Source organism: Rhipicephalus microplus, chromosome X, assembly GCF_043290135.1.
Source record: "Rhipicephalus microplus isolate Deutch F79 chromosome X, USDA_Rmic, whole genome shotgun sequence".
Taxonomy (NCBI): domain Eukaryota; kingdom Metazoa; phylum Arthropoda; class Arachnida; order Ixodida; family Ixodidae; genus Rhipicephalus; species Rhipicephalus microplus.
Genome location: NC_134710.1, coordinates 157766022 through 157792170, shown reverse-complemented (window position 1 = coordinate 157792170; position 26149 = coordinate 157766022). Strand labels below are relative to the sequence as shown.

At 44.2% G+C, this 26149-nt stretch overlaps 1 protein-coding gene across 2 annotated transcripts in view; it reads right to left on the bottom strand.

Annotated features, from left to right (window-relative positions):
* Positions 1–3286: 3286 nt before the first annotated feature.
* The window catches only part of Ac76E (adenylate cyclase type 2 Ac76E), a 770909-nt gene continuing 748046 nt past the window's right edge, over positions 3287–26149 (bottom strand). For both annotated transcript variants that reach the window (XM_075878061.1, XM_075878062.1), the window contains 8 exons: positions 25233–25399; positions 23626–23707; positions 22920–23078; positions 22096–22242; positions 21898–21999; positions 17902–18016; positions 16199–16323; positions 3287–4248 (listed from right to left, as the gene is read on the bottom strand). In XM_075878061.1, coding sequence (XP_075734176.1) covers positions 4114–4248; positions 16199–16323; positions 17902–18016; positions 21898–21999; positions 22096–22242; positions 22920–23078; positions 23626–23707; positions 25233–25399 — 1032 coding nt within the window. In that variant the 3' untranslated portion in view covers positions 3287–4113. The remainder of the gene's footprint in view (positions 4249–16198; positions 16324–17901; positions 18017–21897; positions 22000–22095; positions 22243–22919; positions 23079–23625; positions 23708–25232; positions 25400–26149) is intronic.

Sequence of the window (26149 nt, the reverse complement as noted above, 5' to 3'; positions counted from 1 at the left end):
AGATGCATGGATGGATTGATTGGCTACAGCGATTTCAACTTGTACTCCCTGATTTTGTGTATTTCCTTGAGCTCCTAAGGCAAGCCTACCTATTCTACGTTGCTTAATTTTTAATATTGCTTGAACTTCTGGTCTCATGCACAAGAGCGCATTGCCCACGCCAATTTGTTTTTCGTTTTAATTTTCAGTCACTCCTATTTCAGACAAGTTTAACTTCCACACTTTCCCATTTTTGATGATTATGGTAAAACAATGCTTGCAGCTCATTTTATGCCCTTTCAAGGGAGTAGGTATTTGGGGATGGGTGAAAAAAGCGCACATAACCTGCTTAAAACGCCCTTACGCGCTTGTTTTTGTTTACAGTGTATGTAGCTAAAAATGACGTCGAACTAGCTACGAGTCTATTGAGCCGGAAAAAATATAATTAATAAACTTTAGAAGATTTTTTTAAACAAAATGAGCCCTAGAAGTAGCCGGCTATGAACCCAACCCACTGCCGGCATCTGCTTTTTTTTTGCCATGACGTGTGGGACGTCATGTGCTTCGTGAGGTAAAGCCGTCATGTTATATTTACGTTTCAGCCACTGTAAATCATTCACTTTTCAATGACAAACAGTAGAAGGCTGAAATAAATCCGACTACGAAATCGAATTGCTGGCCGGAACATAGACGTTCGCAAAGAATGTGGCTTGTTTGTAAAAGCATTCATTAAGCGCTCGACCAAATGCATTGAAGTTTCACCAGCTTGTTTGTGGACACACAAAGATTCGTCGCCATCACACGGATTATTAGCTGATATTGAATGCCATGACCCCTTTTATAGCCATGTAACAGCTATAGTGGTTCGTTTTGGCAGGACACTTGTAAATTTTTTTAAAATAAGGAATATACGAGTCAAAAAACCAAAACCAATAACATGAATCAGCTCTGTATTGGGTATGCAATGATGTTAAAATACGCTACACGCCACCACAGCTGGCCAGGGTGTAAACATGATTGACGTGCCTCTTCTGTCGCGTGAAGAGAAAGCTCGTGATATCATCCAACGTGAAATCTAGTTGCCCCAGCTCGTCTGAACTAATCAGTGACAAATTCATCAGTGATTGCAGCTACTACGTGAGAGCAAAAGCATCGCCTTTTGATTTCTGCCCACCGGCGCGTTAGTAGCTCACGAGTCCCTGATTAATTTTTGCATTGATGAATATTGTGCGTGCTTGTAAGAACTCGCCGCCGCCGTGGCCTAGTGACTAAGGTACTCCACTGCTGATCCACAGGTCGCGGGATTGAATCCCGGCAGCGGTGGCTGCAATTTCGCTAAAACGCTGTAGGCTTGTGTGCTCAAATTTGGGTGCATGTTAAAGAACCCCAGGTGGTGCAAATTTCTGGAGCCCTCCACTACGGCGTCTTGCATATTCGTATGGTGGTTTTGGAACGTTAAATCGCAGACATCTATCTTATATATTTAAGACTTGATGTCAACGACGACTAACACTCTATGCAGCTAACCAAACCGAACTCTGCCCGCGTCGGCAATGCCTTGTAAAAGAAAGCGCGCACCGCATCTGTCTGCTGGGCGAGGTGGCATTGGGAAAAAAGGATAGACACTTTACGTCACATTACATAGCCCGTGTTTACAGGCGTGCTTTAGAATTGGCTATCAATTATTTAGGTTCATTTGCTTAACAACTAATCGGCTTATGGTTTTATAACTTGGCACATATCGTGAAAGTTCCGAAGTGAACATACTGTATGTTGAAAGTTTTATTGAAATCGGTGAATATAAAAAAATCGCCGAAACGTCCCATCACAAAAAATTTCCCCCTCCACGAATAAAATCGTGAGGAAATGCGAATGCATTGCTTAGCGTCTTTAACGGTGTTTTGCACGAGAGAACCAAGCGTTAGAAGAATAATGTTTTCTTTTCTTACACTGTGCAGCCAATAGCGACGTTCGCCGCACATGACGTTTTTCTGTCGCAAGAAGCGTGGTATACGTTTCCAGTTCTAGTAGCTAGCAAGCACGGTTAAAAATTACTATAAAGTGAACAAAAGAAACAGCATTCTTGGCTCGACAATAGGGTTTCACAGCGGTGTCTCTAGTACACAATTCCAGATGTTTTAGAGCGGCGCCCAGCCAGCGAACGGTCGAGAGTGAGCCGCGAGCGGATGGGAAATTGGGGCGCAGGAAGGAGAGAGCGCGGACAGAGAGACCAGGAGCGGCGAAGCGCTGAACCTACCTTCTCCCACTTTGTCGTACCGCATGCTCCTGTTGCTAGGGGCAAGGATAAGTGAGTACTCCCACAGATGTTGCTAACGGCGAGGGAGTGAGAGCGGAGAGATAACACCTACCGGTGCACTGACACTGCCGCGGACAACGCTGGATGCCTGAAATAGCTCGACTAAGAAATGCATTCGCATTTAAAACTTCGAATATAGATTGTCCTCTATCTCTAAGCTGGCGCAGGACTAAATCAGGCTTTTGTTCGCACGATATATATATATATATATATATATATATATATATATATATATATATCGAAGGCCGCAGGTTCGGATCCTGTCCACGGCAAGTTATCTTTATCTTTTCACCCACTTTTCTTTCTTCTCCTTTACATTTAAGTGGCCTAATAACTCCCCTATAACTTCCTTGGCATTATTGTCTGTTAGATCTCTTTAATATTGGGTAAAAAACAAAAAAACGAGCCCTTAAGTATACACTTGTTTCCCTTATATATATATATATATATATATATATATATATATATATATATATATATAATCTAATGTTCTTTGATTAGTAAAAGATGCTTATGATTTAAAGCCGTGCTTCGCTTGAGGTAAAAATAAGGGCGAACAGAACAGGTATGCTACCTTTGATAAATACCTTTTATTGGGGTGATACGAGATAAAACTCTCAGGCAATTTTTCATCCTTCTCTCACGTATAGACCCGTATCTCTCATATACCCTTTACTGTGCTTTTATAGCGACATGATGTTGAAAGCCATGCCTCTATTTCTGATGTCATGGCTTATTCAAAATTGTGTGGAAAGCGACGTGGAAGCCGAGTGTTCAAAGTAGTTACGTCGCCCTTACAACGCTGCCACTGCCGTTATAGAGATTGAGAAGCATTCCGCAGCAGAAAATAGCATAATTTCGCCCCTTACCTTGTATGTGAGCAGTCTTAGTTTGACCTTCCAAGATTTCATTTTCTCTTCGCTTTGTAGCCAAAATTTACGTACTATTCATGGCGAGTCACCAGTACAGAAGATATACACAGTGGTGAAATACGATGAGAGAAAAATATTTAATGTATGATTCTCAACAGGTTCATACTACGGGATCGTAGAACGGTTCCATCAAGATAAATATCTATGTGTATAGTTTTCCTTATTATTTTTACAATATACGTGATTCTGAGCCCACAATATTAACAACACGGGCAGCCATTAAACAACAAAGGCTTCGGAATTGTTAGTTGGATTATAGATTTCACTTGTGCGTCTGGAGTTCAACAGGGAGGCGTCTGGCATCCATGGCTCCTGTAATGGTGTGCTTGATTTACTCGGTGTGAGCGTGAATGAGAGTAACTTTCTGGTGTTGCGAGATGATTGACGGGATTCACCTTGGGATATTTGCACTTCGGGATGTATGCACCATGAAGGTAATCTCAAACGAGCTCATGCTATTGAGGAGCAAATCTCGCTCGGCGTCATGAAAGCACAGTGCCTCATTTAGATGGCATCATGGGCGCGGAGCAAAGTTAGCTTTTCGGGCACAACAGCATAGCTGCCTAATATACATATATTCAGTCTGTGCTGGTTGTCTAAAGGACAGCTCTTCGGCCCGTTGTGGCTATGTCACGCCTTTGCACACACAGGATGAGTCTAGGTACCTCCTGAAAGGCACGCGCAGGTGAGTTACTTCCACCTTGCGAGCGCACTTGTGCTTTTAGCACCACTGAAAGGCGCTGCGCTGCAGAGGAATCGGGCATTCGATTGTGGACTTTCATGTTCCTCTCGGCGGTCTGTTAATGCCGAAACAGAAACAATGGATGGACCAGCTGGAATGGCTGCGTAACTGGCACGAAGACGGTACACACGGGGAGAGGTCGCTCACGAGTCGCTTCTATCGAACTGTGTCTTGACGAAGAACGTGGTCAGGGTGCCTTTCCCCTTTACGTAAGTGGATCCTCTGCACTCACACTCGTAACCACACTCCTGGAGTTTCTTGGCGGTGTCTTCGGTGACCTGCGAAGAAATAAAAAAAGGCGCCGCGAAAATTGTCACTACTGTAAAAAAAGGAAAGTTTTGTAGAAATGTTCAAAGTAAACTATATTTTAGAGACTTATCTAGCGCGTAGATGCCAAGGTTTCGACATGAAAACATCTCCCGCACAGCACCCCCCATGTCTTTGGAATCCGTGGTCAGCAGCGGCCTAGCCACTATTCGTCAACGTCAACTGAGTGTTTTGATTGAGCCACTATGTTTTAAAATTCTGCTCTCTCTATACGCAGCGATGAGTTACTATACATTCTTTCGACTCCCACAAATGGGTGCCGTGATGAGAACCATGAAAAATTATTTACGTCTTTGCGAAGCAGCATAAATGTGCAGACTCAACGGACAAGTTTTCTACGTATAATTTGGTAAAGCGGCGCATCTGCTAAGTTTTCTTGCATCCGCGCTTGCTAGCTGTGAACTTCACTGAACACGTCCCTCTTATTGAGCCCTCTTAGCTCCCAATATACTATATAAGCCTTCTACCTTGATGTGTATGAATACTGTTACGAAGAGGGAGTGTACTCAGCAAACACGCAATGCTGAAAATCTAACTACGTGTCGTTACGTGTTGTTGAACTAGTTCCCAACAACACGCATCACCTTATCCAAGCATGCAAGATATATCGTTATTGAAGCTGTATTCTGTCAACAAGTGAAAGTGAACACCCTTTTATTCAACAGTCCTGGTATACGGCTGTTAAAAAAAAGCCATTATTCCGGAAATACAAAAGCTTCTTAACTAAATTGCTTTACTGACTTGGTAAGCTCAGTGTGACCAGCTTGATGATGCAAAAATGATTTCGGTCAGATCAGATTGTTGACTTGTGGATAGCATCCATGTGGCTACACTTTTCTTCAAGTCAAGCGCTCTTTTCTCGCATCCGTATTGGCATAGTTTGGAAAAACTGTTGGTTGGGTTAGTTTATTATGGTTTCATTGCAACGTAGTAGCTAGACAGTATACAACATGCAGAATAGAAAACACGCGAAACGAGTCGTAGTACAGTGGTCATTCTGTGTGTTTTCTCATCGAATATTACACTTTCCACCGCATAACTATAACGATGTCTGGCCCGAAACCACAGCCTACCAATGACTTCATTCAATTCACCCATACTTATATCCTCTACTCTTTGCCCCACCGTGGTAGTCTATAGTGGCTAAGGTACTAGCCTTTAAGTTTTATTGGTTTCCACTTGACAAGAACGTCGCAAGAAATGGGCTGCAGCCATAGCGACCTGGTCCCCGACACGGGCTTATCAGTTGTGTGCGCTGCTGATCAGCAGCACTAACCCCTGTATCAGCAGACCTAGCCCCTGTAAAGAAGGCTGTTAATATACCCGATTGAGCAGAAAAAAAAACAGCGAAGAAAGGGCAGATGTAAAGATACGAAATATCAACAATCACTGAACCTGCTAAGCCGACCTCGCACCTAAAAAAACATAGTCATGTATTTTTTTGCGCTCCTAAACCTTATGTACGCTAAATCAATTAGCCCAATGAGCCAATTTGTTCTCATAACGACCACATAGACGTGGGGGTTTCGGTCTTGGAGGGTCTAGTGCAATTCTTTTTGCGGCACACGGGCGGTCGTCCTGGCCGTTTGCCCCTTTCCTCAAACTGCTCTCGTTGTTCGTGTCCATCCCTGCCGCCTTTGGTGAGGCGGAAGTCGGAAATTAAATTACTGTATCTATACAACTGTACCGGTGCGATAGCCGTCATATTAATGCTAACACCGCCCGGCAAAATTTTTCCAGGATATTGTTCATTGAAGAAAACTCGAACAGAAACGCAGCAAAAAAAAAAAAAAAGAGATGAGGGGGGACACTTAAGTTTCACCTTTAAGAGCTGAACGCGATGGCGATATTTTGTCGTTATAGTGCGTACTTCATATCACTTAGTGCATACTTTTTATTGTATTATGTTACTCGAGAAGAATAAATTGTGAAAAACTACAACGTATTTAATAATGTTGAAAATTGCTTGTGTGAGTGAAGCTTTCCCATATGGCTGCATTTGATGTAACGGACGCACGCTTTAAACCACGAGTAATAGCACGCTTTAAACCACGAGTAATTATGCGCAAAGATTGACCTAAATATACACTGGAGGGAACTCTGGCGCTAGTGTTTATGGCAGCCGCAACGCATGGCGCTTCAGCGAGCATGAGAATTAAGGGTATGACATAGATTTGCTTTGTATTCGTAGCTAACGTTCGTTCTGGCTTCGCGTGGTTTGAAGATACTTTGCTACGAAACAACAATCGGCAAATATTCGGCAGTTACGCTTCACCACCCTAATCGTTGAGGCTTACCGCTTCAAATGGGGTCACGAAGTGACAAACGGTTTCTTCCTTTCCTCCAAAACAAAACCAAAACACAGCAATAAAACGAAACCACAAGTGCAGTTCAGCACCCGCAAGCACAGAGACCAGGTAAATTCATGTCATACCCATAATTACCACGGTCGCTGAACAATCGCAGCGCAAGTGTGCCCTCTAGTTAATTTTTGGAAACTCTAGGATGATGCGTGTGAAATGTTTTTGAACCTGCTATGCACCCACTACGTCGTCTTGAGGGAATACACGCACTAACGTTTGTGTCTTTTATATAAGGTGGCTGGTTTTAAACAACGAAGTCGCAATGATATTCACACGTTGTGAGGCCCGATTGCAATGCATATTCGGGCGACGCAATATTAGAGGGATAATACATATTGTATTGTGAAGCCCATGTACAAAGTACGCGTGTGTTTGCAAAACATGGAACGTTATTTGAAAGCATTTCAAAGCAGATGAAGTTGATTGATTGATATGTGGGGTTTTACGCCCCAAAACCACCATATGAATATGAGAGACGCCGTAGTGAAATCTGCGGAAATTTCGACCACCTGGGGCTCTTTAACATGCACCCCGATTCAGCACACGGGCCTACAGCACGGGCCGACAGACCGGGATTCGATCACGTATCCCGCGGGTCAACAGCCGAGTACGTTGGCCACTAGACCACCGCAGCGGAGTCAAGGGCGGTAGTATCGGCCCTCTGAAACGCACCAGGAAAGCACGGATAATTTATTATTGGTCCTTTCGGTGCGGCAGCGAACGTGGGCTGTAGTCCAAAGAATGAGGCAGAGCCGAGAGTTGATAACAAAACCAAAAATATATTCTCAGATAAGGCGGAACAATCAACACACAGACATGCACACTCAGCAATTATCAAACGCAATACGACATACCTCACAAGATACTCGAATACAATCTAAACAAGGGATAGTTAATGCAATCTCATGCATTATCTCTCCAAGCACACTTATAGACTAGAATCCTCCATCCTGAGCACATATCTCATAATATCGACCATCGTCATAGGGTTGGCATTGCATTATGCAACTCGCAGTGTTTTTGTTGATCATTCATACTTCGTACATCAGCAGATTGGAACTATCTACCCGAAGACTTAGTAACTATTACTAATAACCATCGTTTTCTTCAAGAAATAACTAATTTTGTATAAGTAAAAAGTGTACAAAGCAATATGTAATATGTTTTATGTATCATTTTCATATTGTATTGAAATCGTTGTACTTACGAAGCTAATATTGTATAATGAGTAGTTTTTGTTTGTTGAATAACTTATTTTTATGCTGTATTTTGTTCCTTGTAAACTTGTAACCACTCCTCTCTACAATGCCACATGGCCTTGAGGGTAAATAAAATGAAATGAAATGAGAATGTCTATCAAATAACGATAGTTTGAGGGCGAGAACAGAACGACAACAAATGAACAAGAAGTAGCTCTCGTCTCCTTCTTGTTGCTTTGTCGTCGTTCTGTTCTCGTTCTAGAACTATCTTCATGTCATATAAACTAGCCCAAACCACCACACTTATAAGCCCGTCAAACGTATTGAGTCCACAGTTCTTGGAACAAAGCTTGAATGTTTCCTTTCAAGGAAACACTCAAAGTTTATATAGCACCTGTTCTCGTCCCGCAGCATCTGAAGTTTCTCTTTTAGAAAACTCTCGCGTCGTCAACTGACCGCGCTTCAATAACAAAGCTTATTCGCCGGTAACACATGGGCCACTCACGCGCTGCTTCTGCAGAACGCGTTATGTTGCTGCCATAAGCCTAAGAAGTTTCCATAGCACCACAAGATGGCGATTTTCATCGCTTTTGTTGCCAGAACTGATGTATGCAGATGACATATTAATAATAGCCGACAACAAGGAAGATCAGCAGGGATTGATAGACACATGCGGTAATTAGGAAGATAGGTTAAATTTGAAGTTCAGAGAGCAAAAATTGGGAATCGTGATTTTTTAATGATAACGAAGGCAGTGGGCATAAGATACAAGAAGGCACGCTAGAAATAGTGAATAAATACAAATTTGGGCGTATGAATAAACAACTGTGCTGAGTACCTTATTAAGCACGAAAGATACGTAATGAATAAGGGTAACAGGAATGCCACTGTAATGAAAAATAGGGCACTGTGGAACTACAATGCGTATGACGTTGTGAGAGGAATTTGGAAAGATGTCATGGTCGCGGGTTCGACGTTCAGCAATACGATCTTGTGCATGAAATCAGAGGTTCAAGCAAGATTGGAAATTAAAAAAACTTGGCATATAGGTAGACCTGCTTTGGGATTACGCGGGAATACCCCAAATCAGGGGCCTGTACAGGGTGACGTGGGATGGACATCTCTTGAGTGCAGAGAAGCTAGCAGGAAGATAGAATTTGAGGAGCGATTGAGAAAAATGGGGAGAGAAGCGTTGGGCTAGGAAAGTTTTTAGCTACTTGTACATGAAGAATGTTGGTACTAAATAGAGGAAGTGAACTCGAAAGTTGTCAAGGAAGTATTCAGACAACAGAAGAATATCAAGCCAAAAGGAAACATCGGTTAAGAAGAAGGTGAAGTAAACAGAGAGGACATGTGGAAGATTGGAATGCTCACGAAATCATCACTGGAGACCTACCGAACTTTCAAGCATAAAATCGCAAAAGACAAGATCTACGATAATTCTCGGGGAAGTTCTCTGTTGTTCGAAGTCATAACGGGATTATTGCGGGCCAAGACGTACCGAACCAAATACGAAGGCACAGACACGTTATGTCGTTAGTGTGAAGAGGATAAGGAAACGGCTGACATTTGATAATGTTCTGTAAAGGGCTTCAACCTATAGTGGCAGATAACGGTGAGGAATTTTTCAAAGCATTGGGTTTTAGGGACAGTGAAGGAAAACTAGACTTTGAACGTGTAGGAATAACCAGGAGAAAGCTAACTGATTGGCGGCTACAATCATGGCGCGAGTGAAATTCAACCCTTCAGCATATAGTGATAATGCCTAACTTAATGGCTAGGTGGCGTGAGCCGCCGCTCAATCTAGAGGGCAAAGCCGGATCCATCCATCCATCCATCCATCCATCCATCCATCCATCCATCCATCCATCCATCCATCCATCCATCCATCCATCCATCCATCTACTACCACCACCACCACCAATATCATCATCATCATCATCCATCCATACATCCATGCGTCCGTCCGAGCGTCCGTCCGTCCATCCATCCATCCATCCATCCATCCATACATCCATTCATCCATGCATCCATGCACCCATCCATCCATCCATCCATTCATCCATCCATCCGTGATCATTGAAATAAACTTGATGCTAGCCACAGGCTAGCCCATGCTAGAGCTAGCCACGGCGTGAGCCGCCGCTCGATCTAGAGGGCAAAGCCGGATCCATCCATCCATCCATCCATCCATCCATCCATCCATCCATCCATCCATCCATCCATCCATCCATCCATCCATCCATCCATCCATCCATCCATCTATCCATCCATCTATTACCACCACCACCACCACCACCAATATCATCATCAGCAGCAGCAGCATCATCATCATCCATCCCTGCGTCCGTCCGTCCGTCCGTCCGTCCATTCATCCATCCATCCATCCATCCATCCATCCATTCATCCATCCGTGATCATTGAAATAAACTTGATGCTTGCCACATACGTCGATAGGCAATTAAACCGAGCTTCGTCTTTGTGCTGCCACGGTATAACATGGCTACTGGCGGCGAGAGATTAAATCTGCAAGTTGGGTGCGGCAGAAAACACCCTCGCCTGGATTCAACAAGAATGTCGTATGTGGGCAGACTGGAAGCGTTTGACGCAAGCACAAGTGAGTGGCCGGAATATCATGAGCGTGTTTTGGTTTAAAATACGGGGTTTAACGTCCCGAAACCACCACATGATTTCGAGAGACGCCATAGTGGAGGGCTCCGGAAATTTAGACAACCTGGGGTTCTTTAACATGCACCTAAATCTCAACACACGGGGCTACAGCATTTTCGCTTTTATCGAAAATGAAGTCGTCACAGCCAGGATTCAATCCCGTGACCTGCGGGTCAGCAGCCGGGTACCTTAGCGACTAGATTACCGTGGTGGGCCGTGTTTTGCTTTAATTCACTGCGAACTATGTGGCTGACGAAAAAAAGAAGGCGGTATTCCTGAAAGCTGTGGAGCAGCAGCATACTAACTGCTTCTGATTTTGCTGTCGCCTATAAAACCGAGTGATGTGACACTTGCGGCTATCTTCGCAGCCCCTGGTGCACACTTCATGCCCAAAGTTTTGAAGTGGTCACAAATTTGATATTTTTTTCAAAGAAAAGGCACAACGGCGAGGTCTTTAGTGACTACATAGCCGCAGTTAACAAGCTAGTAGACGATTGCAACTTTGGCGCAGTGCGCGAGCGAAAGATGCGTGACCATATTGTCTGCGGAATCAATGATGTCGGAATGCAGACTCGCTTTTTGGAAAGTGTAGATTTAAACCTGGAACCAACGAAGAGTAATGTCATGGTGATAATAACAGCAAGAAGAGACTCGCACATGCTGGTCACCCTGTCTGTTTCAGCAGATATGGTACAGTCAGCAAACTTGGAGCAGCCGAAAAGAAAGATGATGGAGCTAAGGTGCGCCTGGTGCACTGACAGACACCAGACGATGCGCTGCCGGCACCACATCACTACCCGTTCATGTGCGGTCAGCAGGGTCACCTTGCAAGCGTTTGCAAGAGAGCTGGGATTAACGGAAAGAATGGGACTAGCTCCTGCACTGTATATAACATAAACGACCTTCCCGAAACAGAGTCGGTGACAAGGTGAGAAATACACCAGTTCCAGTCGTGAAGCAAGATGTAGACTAAGCGTGTGTGTTGATTGCAAGGTCACTATTACTGCAACACGGTCACTGAATGTTACCCAATTCCCAGGATCGAAGAGCTGTTCGCCAAACTGTGTGGTGTAAGGAAGTTCACAAAATTGAATTTCAAGGACGCCTATCACCAGATAAAGTTATAGATGCGCAGTCGCAGGAGCTAGTCACTATCAATACAGTGAAAGGCTTGTTGGAATTCATTAGGCTTCCGTTCGGTGTCGCTCCAGCGTCCGCGTTGTTCCAGCGGGAAATGGACAACTTGCTGAGCGACATTCCTCACTTTGTGGTCTACTTTGACGATATCCTGGGGACCGTAAACGCTGACGAGGACCACAGGAGAAACGCAAACAAAGTGCTCGAGCGCCTACAAGATACCGGCTTGCGTCTGAACCTAGGAAAGTGTGAACGTATGAAGGACCACGTTAAGTATTTAGGACACGTCATCACCACCAAAGGCTTGGATTCTAGCCCCAGGAACGATGAAGTCATCCTTTCGGCTACAGGGCCACAAGACGTGAAAACTCTGCAAAACTTTATTGGGTTGATCAACTTCTATCGGAAGTTTATCGGTCGCTTGTCAGCGGTACTGAATTCATTCAGTGGTCTATTGGTACGAGGTATACCATGGACTTGCGCAACACTTCAGGAGGAGGCCTTCCGCAAAAGCAAGCAGCTCTTCGGCGAATACATTGGCGCACTTTGACCCGTAGAAACCTATAATGCTTGCAACCGATGCATCGCCATATGGTCTTGGCACAGTTATAGCTCAGCGAAAAGTGTCGGGAGAAAAGCGGCCAATCGCTTTGGCCTTCAGAAGCTTGGTCACATCTGAGCGATACTACAACCAGCTCAATAAAGAAGCCTTAGAAGTTATGTTCGGGGTAACACGTTTCAAGGAGTGCCTTTGGGGACAGTGATTCGAAATAGCAACCGATCACAAGGCACTTTTGGGGCTACTGGCGGCAAATAATTCGATTCCAGAGTCTTGCTCACCTCGACTACACCGCTGAGAACATTTTCTATCGGGCTATGATTACGTGTCGAAGTACAAGCCTGGTGGGTACATTCCATAGGCCGATTCTCTGAACCGACTTCCGCTTTCAACAGCTGATTTTTAAATCTAGAACCCGCCGGAGATTTTTAGGCTTCAAGGATCTTACCCCAGAGTGATGTAGGCGCAAGCTTTTACGGCCGCTACTGGCAAAAACACGCTGTTGTCACGCTTTCGCAAAGCACTTTAGGCTGTTAGGACAGTTATTCTAGAAGCTCCATGAAAAGATTACGCCACTCGCCTTCATGAAATGAATGTGAACAGTGATTGCATTGTGCTAGGAAGCAGGGTGGTAGTGCCCGCGTCTATGCAGGTCGACATGCGGCGACTACTGCATGAAGGGCATCCAGGAGTAGGGAAAATGAAAGCGGTGGCCGGTAGTCATGTTCGGTGGCCAGCCATGCAAGACGACATCACGGCAGCGGTGCAAGCATGCCGCACCTTTTAAGAAAATTAGCGAGTACTAGACGGGTGCCGATCCAATTATAGCCGTTTCCGCAAAGACCGTGGTCTCGTATTCATCTAGATTATGCTGGACCTCTAAGGAATGCGTACTTGTTCATAGCAGTCGACGCATACTCGACGTGGATAGAAGTGTTCCCCGCATGCAGCCCGTCGACTGCAGCCACTACTGGTTGCGAGCAAAAAAACGTTCGCTACGCACGGATTCCTTGATGTAGTCATATTCGACAATGGCCCAGCGTTCGTGAGCGAAGAATAAAAGATCTTCTTGCGTAAAAACGGCATGTGACAAATTTTCTACCACCGTACCACCCAGCTTCTAATGGAGCAGTGGAGCGTGCAGTAGAGACCATTAAACAGATCCTGAAGAAAGCGCAGCCAGGGGATGAATTGCACGTACAGATTGCGAAAATTTCCCTCACAAACGAGACCAACTCGAATGAAGTAACAGGTTGTATTTCAGCTGAACGTCTCATGGGCCGCAAGTTGAAATTGGCTTTAGATTTACTACGGCCCAATTTACGGACCATTTTGATGTCTCAGCAGTTTTCTCAGAGTCTCCAGATCAACAGAGGATCGGCAGAAGCCGTAGCCACATCGCCAGGAACGACTGTTTGCGCTCGTAATTTTCGTCGAGGTCATTCCTGGGTACCGGCAACAGTAGAAGCGGACAAAGGGTATGCGGTAGTGCTAAGACTACCAGATGGCCGCCAAGGGATGCAACAGCATGGGCGGTGCCGTGGCAGCCTGAGCAGTCAGAGCATTCTGGCCGCTCCCACATAGACCCTCAAGATGTTTCAAGTGTGTGCCTCTAGATGCTGCGGGATCTGCCACGTCCTACTCACTAACAGAGAACATTAGTACCACTGCAAATATGGAGGCTTCGTCTGGGGAATTAGAGGGAACATGTGTATGTGTCACCAGTGATCTGGGTGCATGCCCTGAAGCCAGGGGCCCTTTCCCAGACTCCACTTCGCCGCTGCTCTTGAGTGCGGAAACCTGTTATGCGTTATGTGCCCCAGTAATCATGCTGAACACTTTGCTGGCCCATTATAGCGCTTCTTGATTTTGATTTTCCTGTTTGTTTCACTTGTACTTTTCTTAATAAGGCAACAAGGAATTTCATGTTGCTGCCATCAGCCTAAGCAGTTTCACATGGCGCCACAAGACGGCACTTTTTAGCGCTCTCGTGATCAGTGAAATAAACTTGCTGCTGGCCGTGTACGTCAGTCAACAATTAAACCGAGCCTCGTCTGTGTGCTGCCTCGGGAGAACATGACACGTCTTCGCCCTCTGGCGGTAAACACACACTCATATCCTGCTTGTAAGACAAGCCTTCGGCTTCGCAAGTGAAAAACCCACTTCATGCCCTGATCGCCCCTATCCACTGCTCGCTTATTTACGTTCACCCTATTTTCTAGAAGTTTTGTTGGCGTGCCACACAGCAAAGCTGGAGAAGGGGCGGAACCTTTCTCGAACTGTCCGTGACTTGTGACGCAACCAGGGTGTGATTCACTTCTTCCTTCTCGATATTTCTAGAGTGCGCTCGGCGATAGATGCGAGGAAGTTGGTCGGCGTAGCGGCAGCGTTCTCCACAGGGAGAAGAGACGCGCGAGCGGCGTTTAATGCTTGTTTCTTCTTCACGCCGGCTTCTGTCGCGTCTGCATGGCGCCTGGTTTTACGTAGCCGATAGAAATGAGAGGCGCGCGCTTTCTGGAGTGCTTGCTTGTGACAGAAACAGAGTGACAAAGCTGAACACAGTTGCACCACTGTGTTACAAAAGGTTAATAAGCGAACGTCGTTTGAGTTCATGTAAATGCTGTCGGATCGACTGAGGCATCCTCGTTCGAACTTTCAACTTGACGCACTTGCGGCTGATTTCTTACGACCGAACACAGTTCGCATATTAAACGAATTTAATTTCAGCAATATAAGAAGTGGCAAAAAGAAAATAGAGAGAGGTAAGCAAAACGTGTGGTAGCTGTGCAGGCAATTATTGACCGAGAAAGCTTGTTGTGCAAACACGTTTTATGTGCCCAAGAAGTATGGGGGGGGGGGGGGGCGGGTACAAATATTTGATGCCATTATTCAGGTGGACACCCACACCAACCATTTTCTTGTACACTGAGGATTTACCTTCAGATTGATGATGATTTGTGGGGTTTAACGTCCCAAAACCACAATATGATTATGAGAGACGCCGTAGTGGAGGGCTCCGGAAATTTTGACCACCTGGGGTTCTTTAACGTGCACAAAAATCTGAGCACACGGGCCTACGACATTTCCGCCTCCATCGGAAACGCAGCCGCATTTACCTTCAGATTAACTCCCTCGTACGCGACATTAGTTATAAACGCTAACAGGTGAGACTAGTTTCAGGAAGGTATTTTCAGTTTCGTTTGGCACGATGGTGTAGTGGTTATAGTGCTCGATCGCTGACCCGAACGTAGTGGGATCGAACCTCGGAGATGGCGGCCGCATTTTTGAGAGAAACGAAATTGCTTGAGATTCGTGTACTATCGATGTCAAATTAAACGCGAACAGCGGCAAGCATTAGCAATGCTACAGTGCGTGCCGTCCAGTTATCACCATTAGACAGACAGGCACAGGCATCTGGTTCAGCAGCACTGATGACGCGTGCACTATATGCGTGTCGTTGTTCACTTATCATTTGACGTCGATAATACTTAGATTTGATATGGGGGGTTCAACGTCCCAAAACCACCATATGATTATGAGAGTCGCCGTAGTGGAGTGCTCCGGAAATTTCTAGCTCCTGGGGCTCTTTAACGTGCGCCCAAATCTGAGCACACGGGCCTACAGCATTTTTGCCTCCATCGGAAATGCAGCCACCGCAGCCGTGACCTGAGGTTCAGCAGCCGAGTACTTTAGCTACTAGACCACCGCGGTGGAACATAATACTTATATTTACGCGCACGTTAAATACCCCTGGGTGGTCAAAATTTCCAAAGTCCACCACTGCGCATTCCCTAATAATTGAATTGTAGGGTCGTTGAACTTCAACAATAATTATCATTAGTGAATTATATTTTTCAATCGTGAATTGTCTTTGCTGTCAAGACGCCACTCATTGGTTTGTTTGTTTGTTTTCTTAATGGTCTTACGCATATTTTGTTCTGAAAAAAGTTTAAGAGCTGAAGGTATCACGTACTTGGATCCGGCCGATGACGCCGCAGCTGTCCATACGACTGGCAACATTGACGGTGTTGCCCCAAATATCATATTGGGGCTTTTGTGCACCCACGACCCCGGCTATGACTGGGCCATGGTTGATACCTGAAAAGTTGAAGACAGAATAGGCTTTGCTATTTCCTATACACCTTAGACTCGTGCAGCTCGTTCAGGCAGCCTGCATTGCGAGTATCAGGTAAGAGAAAAAAAAATGGCCCGAATCTACATGTTACACTGTAAATATCGTCGAAAGATGATAGTCTTGCGTCTGGAGAGAGTGATCAAAACGTTTATTTGATGTTCTGCGCAAGAAAATTGGTGAATGGTTGTCTGCAGACGCTGCGTTAGAGTGCCTCGAGCGTGTGGCGGAGGCGAACGAGTGAATCTAGGCACGTTAGACACAAGTGCCATCTGGCAGCTATCTTCGAAAACGAAGGCGTGCAGCCCGCGGAGAAAGATGCGCGCCAGTCTCGGAGGTATAAGGTGTAGAACGCAAAGCGATGGGCAGTTGCCACTACCGTGACGTCGTAGCAAAGCGTTGGAAACACCTTTTTGAGCATCGCGTACCACTGTCAGCGCAGCGCGAATAAACGCTACATTTCCTAGAGTTACTTGTGTGTGCTTCTTCTAGTTAAAGGCAGACATAGAAAACATCGAAGCGTTGTTGTGGTGTCTCAGATATGCGCAATAATTGCTTTTTAATTGACAATCGCACAACTATGAACGCTAAATTTTGAGCAATATTGGTGGGCGCTGCGGATGAGGTTGGCCGTCTGATGCCGTTTGGGATATCGTTAGAGTGGACAAACAGACAAATGTACAGACAAACAGACAGACCAAAATTTTTTCGTAGAAGGTGCCCAAGAAAAACTATCGTCTTTATAAACAGGTGAAAAATTGATAGTCGTTGAGCACAGAGGCGTTATTCGGTTTTATGCATGGTTTGTGATCTTTATAACAAGCTAAGAGCGCAAAAAAAAATTCCCGTTTTATTCTGCGTTTCAAGACGACCACAAATAAAGATAAAAAGTGAAGTTTACGCTCTGAAAAAGCACAGTGGTTGAGCCACTTTAGTGGAGGGCTCTAAATTGTTTTATATCAAGTGGTATTATTATACTATACTGTGAGTACAAAGCATGGTAAACAAGTATTCTTGGAGCTAAGATTGAACCCGCAGCCGTAGTAGCGGAACGTCCCACACACTGATCCACCTTAGAGGCCGATGTTATTAGAAAAAAAAAAGTTGTGGGCAATCGCTCATCCACTTCGGTGCACAAAAAGGAAATTACTTGGATGAGTCAGAGAGCTGCCATTCATTAATTTTAATGAAGAGTTTCAGACAGGTGGGCTTATTAAACAGCCAGCAGCTTTGATGCAAACAATGTGGTGTTGTCCGCCAGTGGTGCCACAAAGAAAACGATGCTGCAATATAAGATGAGAGCTGTTTTTTCCTGGGGCTTAAAAATTCATTACAAGAGAATATCTTGGCGTGATAAGCGGTTAAAAATATTCTGAGAGGAAGGAGTTGTATCTATAGAGCGGGTGATGACTGCTCAAACTTGACGATAAAAAAAATGCGGGGGCAACGTTGTAAAACTAATAATAAGTAGCAAAGTGTACCCTACGTCAAACTTCTGATGTAGCACGAGCAAAAAAGACAAAGGTGTGGTAGACATGACGTACCGATTCTGAGCTTGAAGCGTTGAAATGATTCTCTGTTTATTTGCTCGAGAAGCGCCGTCAGCGCGATGGCGAACTCCACCAGGCTGACAACGTTGTGATCATCACGTGGCTTGTCCTACGTGAATAAATGGCGTGTAAAATTAGACACAAATAAACATACCAAATGATGCATGGTGGCACACAAACTACCTGTTCACGATGCCAATTCAGCTGCACCGTTATCCTCATCGGCCTATACTATGTCAACTGCAGCAATTTTCAGATAGCACCTCTGTTCCGGCTTTATTCTATACTCGCAAAATTTGGTTCCCATGCACCGATGGACCAACGATGATGTGTCGTTAGAGCCAGTGTTTCAGCGTGGGGACCTATCTCCGTCTTAACGTAAAACGTACCCTTGTCGAAGCGTTTGACTCCAGCGAAACTCCTTGTTCGACTATACTCTATAAGGCACTTTAAGAATTCAGCTGCCCTAAAGTTTTGTTTCATTTGCATTATCTCATCTCTTTATCCTAAGATACGTTTTCCTCCCTTTGACACTAATGCTAACAAAATGCTGGGCATGTAACAAAGTCTAGTTCGCACGAAGAGCAACTCATTGCTAGATCAAATGGCCTTCGTTATTTATGAAGCGACTCAAAAATTTTGCACAACATCGCTTCACTACATTTCACTCCTGATTGTTGCTGCTTAAGTACAAGTCTTATTGCAGGTCATACAGTGATTCAAGAAACACAGTTACTGCAACAAAATTGATTCGGAACTGGTGGACATAATAACTTGAATGTGCATAACAGTATTGTAATAAAAAATAAAAAGTTACAGATGCCGACGGGGCTAGCTGTATGTCGGAGGCTTCGTTTATTGTTCTTCTCAAGAGTATACTCATAATAGCGGACAGTTAGCAAGATGAAATCACCTGTTTCATCGCTTGTATACTGGCACAGCACTTCTCAGAAATGCAGCGCACACTGGACGCAGGACAAATAAATGAGAAGCAGCGCCTGTCCTTGCTTATAGCGCCTGTCCAATGATTCTTATTTCTTTGTTCTCGTCCGAGGTGCACCCCGCCGCGGTGGTCTAGTGGCTAAGGTACTCGGCTGCTGACCCGCAGGTCGTGGGATTGAATCCCGGCTGTGGCGGCTGCATTTCCGATGGAGGCGGAAATGCTGTAGGCCCATGTGCTCAGATTTGGGTGCACGTTAGAGAATCCCAGACGGTTGAAATTTCCGGAGCCCTCCACTACGGCGTCTCTCATATTCATATAGTGGTTTTGGGACGTTAAACCCTACATATCTATCAATCAATCGTCCAAGGTGCACTGCATCAACCAAAGATAAACGCATGCCAACTAACTCAAGCTTTCTATTATGTTTCTTAGAGAACTTAGATAACATGCTGGAAGGATGGCGCTAATCATGAATCCTTTCTGTCTTCTTACTTAGCGAATGCCCTTTTTTATTTCTCAACACTCGATCTTATTTGTGCTAAAACAACTCAAGGCAACCACAACCGTTATTTTCTCTTCAGCACTTTGATTCACGTCCCAATGAGGTAATACTACTACTACTACTACGACGACGACGATGAGGACGACGACGACGACTACTACTATACTACTACTAGTGATGATAACAACAATAATAAACTTAGTATTAGTAATACTAATGAACAGTGATTGATCACTGACGGGCGAATGAAAGCTTCGCATACTTGATGTGTTTGGGCTTTCGTTTGATATTATTTCTCTCCGCCATCTCTATCTTTCTCCCATCTTTTAACAATGCGTAGGTCTAGGCCATTATAGCCGGTTTGTCGCGTAGGCTCATCTGCTGTAGAATTAGATGCCACATTTGATGCCGCAATCTAGTAAAGCTCCCGTGTTCTTGCAAGCATCTATATTTCTGGCGTGTTTCATACGTTGTGGAAGGTGTGTTTGAAAGATGACCGTGCTTTTGTATGTCACTGCTGTAGATAACGTGGTTGCTTGGGCGAGTTGGTACGACATGATTCACATAAAAAACAGCGCCAATAACGAGGGACAAGAAAAGAAGGAGACGACAGCGGCACTGACTTACAAGTTTTATTTGCTAGAACCGCACAATATATACTTGGAAAGTATCTGACAAAAAAAAAAAGAAAAATACAAAACGAAGAAAGCAGAATTCACCTAACAACTGCATAGCCATCGTCATAACGCACAATAAACAACACGTGTGCTAACGTTCTGAAGAAAATATATTTCTTTTTGTGATAGCGCAAGCGAAGACCTGCTGACACATGCGCTGCCCAGCCTTTCTATTTCCGCAGCCTCATAAATTTCACGTATCATCTGGTCCCGATGACGCCTAATGACGGTACAATGCTGAAAATCAGGGACACAACCGCAGTCTCGGCAATGAATGCCGAGGTGGCCCGAAACTGTTGAGGAGACGTTGTGAGCGTGCTCTTTCAGCCGCTCATTTAAACACCTGCCTGTTTGGCCGATGTACCACTTGCCGCAGGACAGGGGTAGAGAGTACACCACCCCTTCGATGAATGGAACGTACTTCATCCGATGCTTGATTTTGCAGCCTCGCTCTCCCCTGGAACCAGGATTGACGGACCTGCACAACTTAGCCAGCTTTTCTGGGGCAGAAAAAACCGGGTCTACGTCGCACCTGCTGGCCACTTTTTTGAGGTTGTGGGTGACGCCGTGGATATAGAAAATAACGACGAAGTTTCGGCCCCGCCGCGGTGGTCTAGTGGCTAAGGTACTCGGCTGCTGACCCGCAGGTCGCGGGTTCAAATCCCGGCTGCGGCGGCTGCATTTCCGATGGAGGCGGAAATGTCGAGGCCCGTGTGCTCAGATTTGGGTGCACGTTAAAGAACCCCAGGTGGTCAAAATTTCCGGAGCCCTCCACTACGGCGTCTCTCATAATCATATGGTGGTTTTGGGACGTTAAACCCCACAAATCAATCAATCAACGACGAAGTTTCGTTTCTCCTGTTCCTTATTATTTGTACGGCTTCCAGCATTAATCTCTGGGCTCATTCTGATTTTTCGGTGTAGAAACTCAGCAACGGCGGTCAAAACGTATATCGGCAAACCAGCTTCAGTAAGGCGTTCAGTTTGCTGATTAAAGCTGGACCAAATCATGTGATGGCAGAACCTTCGCAGAGCGTTTGTGTAGCAAGTCTTAGCAATAGCGCGCTTCACCACTTTTGAATGTGCTGAACCAAAAGAGAGGATTGGCTTGTTAGCGTGTGGCTCATCATTAGACAGCATCAAACAGCAGTGCAACTGTCTGTCTCCTTCTTTTCTTGTCCCTCGTTATTGGCGCTGTTTTTTATGTGAAACTGCTGTAGAACAAATATTTTCCAGGGAGAGGTACGGTGGAAACAGAGATAGCGTGAAGATGTCACCTTTTCCGGCAGACAAGAAAACAAGAAAGGCCAGAAGCTAGTTTATGCGGTTGTGTCCTCACCTTTGTTTTTGATGTTATTGGCTCCTGGATCACCGCTGTCATGAATACCCACGGTCGCAGGACCTCATGGATTCACTTCATGAAGAAACTGATAATTTTTTGTTGGGTTGTTGGATTCGGATGTGCTGATGTCTTTTAGAGACTATAAAGCAGCGCTTTTCGTCGCGGTGTTAGAAGACAAGTCATCATGCACGTACAACTTTGTACGATGCATGTTGCTGTACATCAGCGCAGTATATGCACGCGCATACGTCTGCATGTATAAAAAATATTTGGTAATTGTGTGGCACATTGTGAAATGCTTTTTTTTGACACCACAAGATACAGTAATAATGTTTCAACCTAACGAGGCGAAGAGCAATATTTTGGGTTTTATGTATATACACACCTTCTTTATTTTGTTGACTTTTGTTCGCACGTAAAGGTGCCCACTAAGAAAAAAAGTGAACTTAAACTTTTTTTTTTCATTTATGACAGTTGATGCGGCATTTGGCGTATACGTTATGCATGTTTTTTTGCCTATACGCACCCCATTTTCTTCCCGGCCGGGTTGAAGGCCAGCTGCAGCCATGTAAGTGCTGCCGATAGTCTTGATTTTCTCGATAACACTGAACTTCGGCTTCAACAAGAGCTGAAACACAAATGAGTTAAAGGGGATTAGAAAAACCTCGGCGCATAATATTCATCCTAAAAATGAACAACTTAATTTACTCGGAACACTTCAGACCTTGTCGAAGTCACAGATGATTTCATTGAGAAGTCGCAAGCACTCCAACCCTTGTTTGTTGACGTCAGTCTCGTCGTAAAACTCTATGTAGTTGGGTATGGAAGCGAACATCACCGCCACGTTGCTGTAGCGTTCGTGATAAAGCTCCTGTTAAGAACAGACAGAAAGACATCGACGAGAAGCGTTACGTGAGAGCCGCGTAGGGCGCACGAAATTAGGCCTTGCTTCAGTCATGCTCGTTCTTTTTTACGTTTTAGTTGAAAAGTGCCTTCAAATGAAAATGAATTCACTCCATTACACTTTATAAAATATGCTTCATATCGTGTACCCTTTGTGCAAGGGAAAAGCCAGAGGGCTGCTCTTTCCTTGCACAAAAAGAGGCCCATTTGCACGCGTGTACCCTTCGTGCGATAAAAGAGCAGCCCTTTGACACTTCCTTTATGTCCTTATAAATATGAATGGCCAGTAAATGCACCTATTAAGACAATGTGGAAGAATAATTAAGATTATTCGATATGCCTATGGTTAGAAGAAAAAAAAACGAATGCTCTGCCTTACAAATAAAAAAGTTTCACTTCAACAACGCTCCGATTTCGCGTGCTTTGTGACGTTTCAGCATCTACGTCATGCTCAGTGGATGCTGTGTGAACGCGGCTAATAGAGTGCATATAAAGCGACAACAACCAAAGAGGGCGAGACCTCCCGCTTTAATATTGTGGGCTCTGCTATAGAGCTTTGAGTAAGCCCGCTTCAATATGCAGGCGCGATGCTTCCGAAGAATGAGCACGATATCAACTACGAGAGGCAATTTTGAAGGTTCACACTTGTGAAACCCTGCCGCTGTTGAGGAAGTGTGCTGCGACGTGTGCCGGCAGGATGTTTTCCAACAGAATCTTGTTGATGCTTCCCATGGTCTCCATCTCATCGTGCTCGACGCGTAGTTTGGCTCGGGACAAAAAGTCTACACGTGCCATGTACTCCACCTGCAAGAGACCGCGCACTGTTTTAGCTATCCGTTCAACGAAACGTACAGCAAGCAGCTAAATGGACGCCATCAAACAAACGCACGTTCTCTTACACGTTACTATCATACGTGTTAAGGTAAGGATCAGAACAAAAACGTTAAGGGAGGAAGGAAGCTGGGGTCACTGAATTCTTGCGAAAATGTGTTAGGTATTATCGTATTCTGAAGAATTCATGCCCATGCTTGCCCTTTCGGAGTTAGGTATGTACCGATGGTTATCGTTGGCGCATATTGAAGCCACTGCTGTGAAAAGCTTGGTATTGGTTCTGCTGTGTTGATCCTTTTGTTAGGCTGTCGATACCGGCAGCCATCGCAGTTAGACCACCCCTTCAGCGTTTTTCATCATTATAAAAAAAACCAAGCAAGAGAAAAAAAGAAGCGTTGCACACTACCGGCTAAAAAAAATCCGGAATTTATCTTTTCTGGACTAAACACTTCTTATAGCTCTATGGGTAAACAATAATAATACGATGTACAATAGAAAGCACTCGGTAGTTGTCACATACCTGCCTATCCAAAATGTGAAGAACAACCACGTAGAACACGAGAAAAAGAGCTGCGTAAGCGCTGTACGGCACGTTTGATAGCCTGGAAAAATGCAATAAAAAAGCTAGTCATTACTACTGAAAGACTTTGTCTGGGAAGGTCTGGCAGCCTACACTATTGTATCAACATACTTTTGATCATATTGTATTAATAATGCTTGGACATGGTCACTCATTGTACATGAAAACGCGTAGGTGACGTTCATACTCACTCGATTGATTCACATACAGCGGAAAAAATACTGCATAGAAAACGTTTAAGTGGGCCAATAATGCGGCTCCATGCATATTCTGTGTCTTTTCCAGAAAAATTGTGCTGGGCCGATAGTGTAGAGCAAAATTTATGCTTTAATTAGGGTAACATCAGTTCTGCAGGTAATTGAACCATTAATAAGCTAATTTGCCCTGGTAATTGCATTTATGATTATCGTAAAAATTGCGCATAAAATGAAATGATTGAATGAATGAATTGTGGCACGTCATAATTTATTCTGTAAAGCGTGTTCTGCCTGTAAGGCAGCGCTGCTAAGTTAAAAAAAAAAGCAAGGAATAGTCAAAGTATATAGGTCAGGAGGGGACAGATGATGCAATTTTTCGTGAACGGAAGAGGAATGCTGAATGGATACTTAGTTCAAATATTTGCAGGCATGTTGTAGTGGGACACAGGGGATTGAGTTCGAGTCTTCAGAATAATGTTCTACAAATGGGCTTCCCTAGAAATCTCAATGCCGAATTTGCAAGCATTTTCGTTTTTTTTTTCAGAGGTGGTGGTTGCAGGTCTTATGCTTATTGTGATGCTCCCATCGTGTCTTACCTGTATGTACCTAACGGGTTTAGAGCAAAACGTTGTGAAGAATAGCATGTTTGATATGAATATGGATCCCAATTACCAAGCCACTTCAAGAAAGCAACGTTTATAGTAGATTCCAACACGTGAGCTGAATTTTAATTTTCTTTTCACTAAGTAGCACACACGACACACAAACATGCGCATTTGTGTACGCAGACATCTTGGACTGTTTCATGCATGTGCTGAAGTTCAGCAATAGCCATGTGCTGTAACATTGTTATTTATGCATAACCCAGAATGAAATCGTTTCATTCTTTTTCACATGAATTTGTTGATATTAAAACAGAAAAAGCAAATGTGGCATCTAATTCTACAGCAGATGAGCCTACGCGACAAACCGGCTATAATGGCCTAGACCTACGCTTAGTACCTTTACAACTCCGTATTTCACCATTTAATTTAACGTTACTATCAGTGTCGGCTCCTTATTCTATTACATTGCAATGTGCTTAAGAAATAGAAAGGAAAACAGCGTTCAAGTGAACATAAAATTAGGAATGATTCGCACATGAGGTCACAGTCAGCTCGTTTAAAACTTGGCACTTCTGAGTGGTAGGTTCGGTAAGAACAAGGAAGACAAATTATAGTGATGATCTCTGAGGCGCTGCTAAAAATTAACTTACATTGCTAAAACTGATCTGCCACCACGCGCGAAAAGAATGCACTTCAAGGAAGACAAGAACCGCGTAGTTAAGAAATAATGAGTAGCCCGACGCACCCAGGTTCAGGTTCCAGTGAATCGCCGTAGAGGTCAGACCGGAAGAAGATGAATGCCAGCGAAAATGATGCCAATCCATTCATCATTGCCAGCAGCTTCAAAAGGAAATTTATTCTAAGGTAGACCGACACAGTGGTCAGTGCTAGCATTGAGCATGGTAGTTGGTACTGTTCAAGATGAAATAAAAAGAGGGAAAGAAGAAAAAGAACAGCATGTTCCCAATGAATTTATTGCCTGTCAATGCGTTTTGTTAATTTAAAAAATGGTCTCTTTTCTTTTGTTCTTAAAAAAAAAAACTAAGAGAAAACATATTGAAGCCGTACAGCCGAAAGCAATAAAACACGTGTTTAAAGACGACTAAACAGTAACTATCTCGTAAAGCGACTAAAGAGCAACGCAAATCGAGAAACTTGTGGGGCCTTGGTATAAAAACTGAACATAACTTGAAACATCTAGTGTTTGGAAGAGGCATCCTCAAAGGACCTGGCATTTTCGTTCTGGCTATTTCAAAAAAAAAATAAAAACTTTCGCGGATACACCGATGCTTTGTTAGCGGTGAAGTTTGATAATAAAACACATTGTTTTTTTTGCAAAAAAAATAGACCTGAATCGCTGAGTCGAGAACAACTAGTTGTACTGAAAATCGTGTGAAGTTGAGATGCAGAATTCTACGCTGCGCATTATAGAAACATTCTACTACATTACTAAACTTGAGCGACAAAAGAAAGCGAAAAAACAGCTACTCGCTTTAAACATGTGGCGATAAGCACGCATGCAGGTCAATCTGTGTACTTAAATTGTTATAAGATTTGTCGGGAACAAGGACTGTAGGAGACCGTGAGATGGATACATTTTCACAAATACAACCGACAATGCCTTGGTGAACGAGTTATTGAATACAGACAAAGTTAAACAGC